General features: G+C 47.7%; 1 protein-coding gene across 1 annotated transcript in view; it reads right to left on the bottom strand.

Moving 5' to 3' along the window:
* Nucleotides 1-175, bottom strand: part of LOC119280499 (tRNA (adenine(58)-N(1))-methyltransferase non-catalytic subunit trm6-like) — a 5283-nt gene extending 5108 nt beyond the window's left edge. The window contains exon 1 of the mRNA XM_037561329.1: nucleotides 29-175. Within this exon, the coding sequence (XP_037417226.1) occupies nucleotides 29-153 (125 nt within the window). The 5' untranslated portion in view covers nucleotides 154-175. The remainder of the gene's footprint in view (nucleotides 1-28) is intronic.
* Between the last annotated feature and the right edge of the window lie 8656 nt (nucleotides 176-8831).

Here is an 8831-nt window from a genome sequence, read left to right as displayed (position 1 = left end):
GGAGGGGAGGGGAAGGGAGGGTACGGACGCGCCGGGGGTGAGGCGGAAGAAGGCGAGGCGGTCGCCGTCGTTGATGTCGAGGAGCACGCTGCAGCCCTCCCACGCCTCCCGCGGAATCACCGGCGTCGGCGTCTGCGGCGGCGGCGGCGCCATTGGAGTCGCCGAGTTCGACAGTTCGGGAGGGAGACAGAAGCAGAGGAGGGTTTAAGACCTGGCCAACGGGCCGGTACGGCTCACCCTTAAACGGGCCGGCATGGCACGGCACGCCGAGGCCCGTACATAAGCGCGTCCTGCCGGGCCTGCACGTGTGCCGGCATTTCCTATTTGGCGCCACAGGCGCCAGTTCCACGTTAAACTGGCGCCTGTGGCGTCCATAAATGGGCCGGCCCATCTAGGCGCCGGTTGACCATTTTTTTTAAAACATTCTGTGAACTTTTTTGAGATTGATGAACTTTTTAGAATATTTATGAACTTTTTCTAAATTTAATGAACATTTTGTCTTGAAAATGGATGAATTTTTTTTACTTATGAACTTTTTTTCAGTTCCATGAACTTTTTCTAAAAATACATGAACTTTTTTTCAATTTCTATGAACTTTTTTCAAATTTGATGACCTTTTGCGAAATTGGATGAATTTCTTTTCAATTTGAATGAACTTTTTTCAAATTGATGAACTTTTTCAAATTTCATGAACCTTTTTTAAAGATATGAAAATATTTTTTAAAATGGATGAACATTTTTTCTTTAAATCTGTAAGCTTTCTTCATTTCATATTTTTATTTTTAGAAAAGAAAAACTAAAAAAAATTAGGGCAGCACGCTAGTGGGCCGGCCCATACTAGCAGTGCTGCAGGCGCCGGATCGTTAACGAGCGCCTACAGCGCTGTATAGGAGCTCCCACGTGTGCCTCGCCTCGAGGCCCAGGCATGGCAAATAAAAAGTTCTAAAAAAGGCATGGCAAATTAAAATGTCAGAAAAAAAACAGGCCATGCCGGGCCTCGCCTCGAGGCCCAGGCATGGCCCCAAACATGTCGCTGGTTTGGCACGACCCGTTTAGCCGAGTGCCCGGCATGCGTGCTTCTGGGCCGGCCTACGAAGCACGGCCCATTTGGTCACCTATAGATTTAACACACAGAACTTCATGTCGCCTACACACGATGTTGGAAAATGCAGATTATATTTGGTGTTGATCTTTGTCCGGACACCGACTCCTCCACTGATGGACAGTTGCCTGTCGGCCTTGATAGTTTATTCCATCAAGTAGAAGGTCTGCTTCCACAACCCACGATAGGATTGAGTCCCCATAAAATTTTCACACATAGTGATGAATCACGCGATGTGTAGGACGCCATTTGGGAGTAAGTTTTGATGGAGTTACAAATCGTAGAAGAAGAGGAGCCCTTGCACGAAGTAATTCTAGGGTAGCGATAGCCCCGCTCGATGAACGAGGTGTGCAGCACTCGCTCATCCCCAACTGGGGTTGGCATCAACTTGTTGACCACCCCCCTAGTTCTTTAGATCCCTTGCTTGAATCAGGCCCACGCGGGGAGTAGTTCTTCGGCAGCTCATCACCTACCATCGATGTCGACCAATTCCCCTTTTTCCAGCCAATTTGAAGGGGGGTGGGGCAACGGTGACTTCGGTCCTGACCTTCTTCTTCTTGGTGTGATACATCCCCGATGAAGAAAAGCTCGAAAGAACACGTAGCGGCGAGAGAAATGGAGCACACAGTGGAGATTTTAGGGGCTACAACAATGAGCGCGAGGAAGAGCAAGAAGAAGAAGTGGGTGATGTGAACCGCTCCCCCCTCCCACAATGCCTCGTTTTATAGGCAACAAAGGAAAACCACTTGGCCTATCCGCGCACCACGCATGGGAGCTAACTACTGTAAACTTTGGTGGAAGCGTTGAACCCTTTGCTCGGGCCGCATCTGTATTTATATCAATGTGTGCCGTGGCTTACAAGAGATCGAGAGAGATCGAGATCGGTCGTTAGAGGAGATCAGGGAGGTTACAACAGAAGAAGAGATAGAAAGATACAAGTTTAAAACACCTCTCCTATCTCTACACAATATCATCTAACACTCCCCCTCAATCTAAACCTCAAGATACTTTCGCGAGGTTAAGATTGTACTTGAACTCATCCAACCTCCTCATAGTAAAGGTTTTGTGAAGCCATCAACAAGTTGATCTCCAGTAGGTATAAACCGAATGTCAAGTAGCCTTCGAGCTACCCTTTCTCTAACAAAGTGGAAATCAACCTCAATATGCTTGGTACGTGCATGAAAAATAGGATTAGTTGAAAGATAAGTTGCACCAATATTATCACACCATAATCTAGCAGCTTGTGGAACCTTGATTCCAAGTTCATAAAGCAACGTTTGTATCACATTACTTCAGCTGTAGCATTAGCCAAAGCTTTATATTCAGCCTCTGTACTTGACCTTGAGACAGTAGCCTGTTTTCTTGCACTCCATGACACAAGATTAGTTCCCAGAAACACAGCAAAACTACCTGTAGGTCTTCTATCATCAGCACACCCTGCCCAGTCTGCATCAGAGTAGGCAGTAACAAGTAGAGAAAAAGACTTGGTAATCTGAAGCCCAAGTCCTTCAAAAAAATTTAGATACCTCAAAATCCTCTTGACTGCAGTCCAATGAGTTGTTCTAGGTGCATGTAAATACTGACATACCTTATTCACAGAGTAAGAAATATCAGGACGTGTAAGAGTCAGATACTGCAAAGCACCCACAACACTTCTGTAATTAGTTGCATCCTCTGGTCCAAGTGCTTCTCCACTCTCAATTGTAAGTTTTTCAGAAGTTGAAATTGGTGTACTTACAGGTTTACAATTGTACAAGCCTACTCTCCGGAGTATATCAGTTGTATATTTTTCCTGTGTAAGCAGTATACCATCCTTGATCTGCTTCACTTCTATGCCAAGAAAATAGTGAAGATCTCCCAAGTCCTTGAGAGCAAACTCTAACTTTAAATCTTTAAGCAAACAAGTGGTAGCATCTGAACTTGAGCTTGCAACAATTATATCATCAACATAAACAAGCACAAATATAGTAATATTGTCTTTATGATAAAATAACAATGAGGTATCTGCTTTGGATGATGTGAACCCAAGTTGTTGTAACTGCATGCTCAACCTTGAGTACCAGGCTCTAGGGGCCTGTTTCAAACCATATAAGGCTTTATCCAACTTACAGACATGATGAGGTGTACTTTGATTTTCATATCCAGGTGGCTGCCGCATGAACACTTCTTCCTCAAGAACACCATGAAGAAACGCGTTCCGAACATCTAGCTGACGTAAACTCCAACCTCTGGAAATAGCAATAGACAATACAAGTCGAATAGTGGCTGCCTTAACAACAGGACTAAAAGTATCTTCATAATCAATACCAAATCTCTGCTTAAACCCCTTGGCAACTAATCTAGCCTTGTATCTGTCTATGCTTCCATCAGGTTTTCTTTTTATTTTATATACCCATTTGCAATCTATAACATTGCTACCTTTCTTTGGAGGTACTAAGTGCCAAGTTCTATTTTTCATGAGGGCATCATATTCATTATCCATAGCCTCCTTTCATTCTTTATGAGCTAGAGCATCATGCAAATTATTTGGTTCTCGAACACTACTAAGAAAAGCACGTTTGACTCTGTCATATCGTACCGTACCATCAGTATACTCCTTTTCTTTGATAATACCTGACTGTGACCGAGTGTGTCGACGAGGAGGCTGAGGTAGTGCTGCGGACATAGCCACAGGAGATCCAGAAGTAGTAGACACCTCCACAGAAGATCCAGGCACCGGATCCAAGGCAGATTCTGCCCCAGTAGCTGATCCTGACGCTGCAGACGCGGGTGTCCCCCTGTCGCCAGTCGCGCCAATCAGCGCGTCGTCGCCTCCTACGCCTGGGCTGGCGCCAATCAGCGCGTCGTCTCCGCCCATGCCTGGGCTGGCGGGCTCCACCCGGGAGCGGTTGTCGGCCTCACATGCACCTGCGCCCGCGCCTGGGCGGACGGTCTCACCCAATCGCGAGGCAAGACAGGCGGGGTCCATCTGGTCGGCCACCCGTGCGCTAGTGGACGCATGCAGGGGAGGGAGATCCTCCTGGGATCGCGCGCCACCAGAGACAGACGGGATGACGCGAGGATCTACATGGGATCCAGCACCGCTGCCAACCAAATCAGCATGGGATCTTGCGCCTGTTTCGTCCGGATCTGCACACATAAAATGACGACCACAATCTGCAGAATTACAGTTTTCTTTGGAATTTTCCACATGATCAACTTTATTTAATTCACCCCCGTGATCTGGGAGCAAGGCTATTTCAGCATGAAGAAGGGCTCCTGCGTTGGGATTAAGTTTGGCAAAAGGAAACAAAGTTTCATCAAAAACAACATCCCTGGAAATATAGATACGTCCAGTAGCAATTTCCAAGCACTTATAGCCTTTGTGAAGATTACTATAGCCAAGAAAAGCACATTGAGTAGAACGAAGCTCAAGTTTATGACGATTGTATGGACGAAGATTGGGATAACATGCGCACCCAAATTTTTTTAGAGAGTTATAATCAGGTTTTTGATTATAGAGACGTTCCAAAGGAGTACAGTTGCCAATGACTTTGCTAGGCAAACGGTTAATAAGATATGTGGCAGTGATAAAAGCTTCGTCCCAATATTTGAGAGGCATGGAAGCATGGGCAAGCAAAGAGAGACCAACTTCAACAATGTGGCGATGTTTATGCTCGGCGGAGCCATTCTGTTGATGGGCATGAGGACAGGACACATGGTGTGCAATGCCTATGCTACGAAAGAAGGAGTGGAGCTTCTCATACTCCCCTCCCCAGTCACTTTGGACTGTCAAAATTTTTCTGTCAAAGTGACGTTCGACAAGTTTTTGAAACTCTTGGAATATAGAGAAAACTTCAGATTTATGCTTGAGTAAATAAATCCAAGTGAATTTACTGTAATCATCAATGAAACTAACATAGTATTTTTTTTCTTCCAAAGGAGTCTTGGGCATGGCCCCATACATCACTGAAAATAAGCTCTAAAGGAGCATGAGATATACTATCTGACCTAGGATAGGGAAGTTGGTAACTCTTGGCACATTGACAAGCTTCACAAACCGAATCACTAACATGGCTATGTGACAAGGAAAGATTGGCTTTATTGACTACTTGCTTAACTATGACAGAAGAAGGATGTCCTAATCGTTGATGCCACCTTGCCAAAGAGGGCTTGATGACGGAGTAGACCTGACGACGCTTGCGACTAAGTGCTCCGGATGTGATGGGGTAGAGGCCTCCAATGCATCTACTGTGGTGTAGAAGTTCCCTCGTTGCCCGATCCTTGATAAAAAAGTAACGAGGGTGAGTTTCAAAGAAGATGTTATTATCAGTGGCTAAACGAGACATAGAGACAAGGTTTTTATCAGCTTGAGGAACATGAAGGACATCTTTTAGGACAAGATCACGTTTAAGCATAGGGGAATTAATATAAGCTTGACCAATGTGTTGAATATCCATACCTCCACCGCTTGCGGTGTGAATCTGATCATGGCCGTGGTACTGCTCACGGAGAGCAAGTTGCTCCAGCTCACTTGTGACATGATCGGGGGCACCGGAGTCAACATACCAGACGCCATCTCCTCCTTGCTCATGTATGGCTGCAGCAACATGGCGAGCATCGGGCACATAGTTCTCATCGAAGCGGTGCCAACAGTCCATCACCTCATGGCCGGCCTTCTTGCAGAGTTGGCAGCGAGGGCGACCACGGGAGGAGGAGGGAGGGCGGTTGTTGTTGTTGTTGTTGAAGCCACCACCCCCTGATCGGTTGCCGGTGTTGTTATAGTTGTTGCTGTAGCCGCTGTCGCCCGGAGCGTTGCCACGCCCGCGCCCACCGCCACGTTGCGCGTAGTGACCGCGCCCACGGCCGCGTCCACGCGAGACGGCATTGGCAGAGGACTGGCGAAAGCTGGCGCCATGAAGAAGACTGAGGCGGGCGTCGAAGCTGAGGAGTTGGCTGTACAAGTCCTGAACGGTGATGGGCTCAACCCGGGCAGCAAGGGCCGAGACGACTGGATTATAATCCATGTCCAGTCCGGCCAAGATTTTTGACATGATCTCCGGATCAGAGAGCGCGGCAGCTAGGGCTAGGCGTTCGGTTTACCCGAACCGTTCGGGTCGGTTCCTCGGTCTATTTTAAACTTTGGTTTTGCCAAAACTCTGACCGATCGGTCAGTACAAAATAAGCTAACTGAAGATTAGCTGCACCGAAATTTCGGTTCGGTCGTCGGTTCTACCGAACACCACCGAGATATATTAAATAGCAGACGTAATCGATGCCTTCATTCTGAATGTACAGTACCCGTACTAGCATCAGGAACCTGAACTTCCATACTTTATTCTGGTGTACAGTGCTTGTAGCTCTGCGTACTAGCTACTAGTACTAGTAAAGAAAGGCTAGCGTCCATGCTCTCAAAAAAAAGGCTAGCGTCCATGGGGCTACTCCCTCCTATTGATTATTCATTGTCCCGAAGCAAAACATTACTCCGTAAAATTTCTGGTGGCGACTCCTTTACTACTACTACACCGAGAGAAGTGTACTACTTTGTTACACAAAATTTATAGCGATGGTGGCTCACTGTGTCAGGTACTCTACTCATGTTCACATCTTTCCGATGCGACGTGGGACTCGTGCAAAAAGCACTTGAGTAGCAACAGGCAGGACCTTTGTATTTACTCGGTTCTTGGTCTATTCGGGTATCCGAGGGCTAAAACCGAATACACCAGACTAAGTTCGGTTTTCATCTAATGCAAACCGAACGTACAACCGAGGTTTTCGGTTTCGGTGAATTCGGCTCCGGTGCCGGTTAGTTCGGTTCGGGACATCGGTTTTTGGGTTATATGCCCAGCCCTAGCGGCAGCAGTGCAGGCAACTTCATCGGTAAGGCTTTTAATCTTTCCAAGGTATTCGGCCATAGTCATATTACCTTTTTGAAGATTCGTGAGCTCAATATGTGTATTGATAGCTTGGGCTTGGCTCTGGGCAGCAAACATGTCGTGGATGGCGCGCCAGACTTCAGCCGACGTCTGGAGCGTGGCGACTTGAGCAAGGATGTCGCGGGAGAGGGAGCCCATCAGGTAGCCTTGGAGCTGTTGCTGCTGTGCAAACCGAAGGGATCGCGCAAAGTTCAGTACCTGTTCTTCTTTGCCTTCCTTGGTAATGGTGAGGGTGGCCGGCGGTGCCGGACTCTTCGCGTCAAGATGATGTTCCATCTGTTGGGGAACGTAGCAGAAATTCAAAATTTTCCTACGAGTCACCAAGATCTATCTATGGAGAGACTAGCAACAAGGAGAAGGAGAATGCATCTACATACCCTTGTAGATCGCTAAGTGGAAGCGTTCAAGAGAACGGGGTTGAAGGAGTCGTACTCGTCGTGATCCAAATCACTGGAGATCCTATTGCCGAATGGACGGCACCTCCGCGTTCAACACACGTACAGCCCGGTGACTTCTCATCCTTCTTGATCCAGCAAGGGGAGAGGAGAAGTTGAGGGAGAGCTCCGGCAGCACGACGGCGTGGTGGTGGAGCTTGCAGTTCTCCGGCAAGGCTTCGCCAAGCACTACTACTACTACGGAGGTGTTGGGGAGGGAGAGGGCTGCGCCAGGGGCAAGGGTGAAGCTCTCATGCGCCTCCCCACTATATATAGGGGTGGAGGGGGCTGGTTTCTTGCCCTCCAAGTCCATTGGGGCATTGGCAAAGGTGGGAGGAAAGAAATCACATCATTTCCTTCCCCATCGATTGTTATCCCCCCTTTTTAGGGATCTTGATCTTATCCCTTCGGGATATGATCTTATTCCTTCTAAGGGGGGATCTTGGTGCGCCTTGACCAGGGGTGTGGGGCCTTGCCCCCACTACCCACGTTCATGCGGTTCCCCCCATGCAGGTGGGCCCCACTCCGGAACCTTCTAGAACCTTCCCGGTACAATACCAAAAAATCCCGAACATTTTTCGGTGGCCAAAATAGGACTTCCATATATAAATCTTTACCTCCGGACCATTTCGGAACTCCTCGTGACGTCCGGGATCTCATCCGGGACTCCGAACAACATTCGGTAACTGCACACTAATTCCCATAACAACTCTAGCGTCACCGAACCTTAAGTGTGTAGACCCTACGGGTTCGGGAATCATGCAGACATGACCGAGACAGCTCTCTGGCCAATAACCAACAGCGGGATCTGGATACCCATGTTGGCTCCCACATGTTCCATGATGATCTCATCGGATGAACCACGATGTCAAGGATTCAAGCAATCCCATATACAATTCCCTTTGTCTAGCGGTATTGTACTTGCCCGAGATTCGATCGTCGGTATCCCGATACCTTGTTCAATCTCGTTACCGGCAAGTCTCTTTACTCGTTCCATAACACATCATCCCGTGATCAACCCCTTGGTCACATTGTGCACATTATGATGATGTCCTACCGAGTGGGCCCAGAGATACCTCTCCGTCAACCGGAGTGACAAATCCAAGTCTCGATTCGTGCCAACCCAACAGACACTTTCGGAGATACCTGTAGTGCACCTTTATAGCCACCCAGTTACGTTGTGACGTTTGGTACACCCAAAGCATTCCTACGGTATCCGGGAGTTGCACAATCTCATGGTCTAAGGAAAAGATACTTGACATTAGAAAAGCTTTAGCATACGAACTACGCGATCTCTGTGCTAGGCTTAGGATTGGGTCTTGTCCATCACATCATTCTCCTAATGATGTGATCCCGTCATCAATGACATCCAATGTCCAT

The sequence above is a fragment of the Triticum dicoccoides genome, chromosome 3B, assembly GCF_002162155.2.
Source record: "Triticum dicoccoides isolate Atlit2015 ecotype Zavitan chromosome 3B, WEW_v2.0, whole genome shotgun sequence".
Lineage (NCBI taxonomy): Eukaryota > Viridiplantae > Streptophyta > Magnoliopsida > Poales > Poaceae > Triticum > Triticum dicoccoides.
The sequence above is the reverse complement of the archived record's forward strand: the minus strand, read 5'-3'. Positions and strand labels throughout refer to the sequence as shown.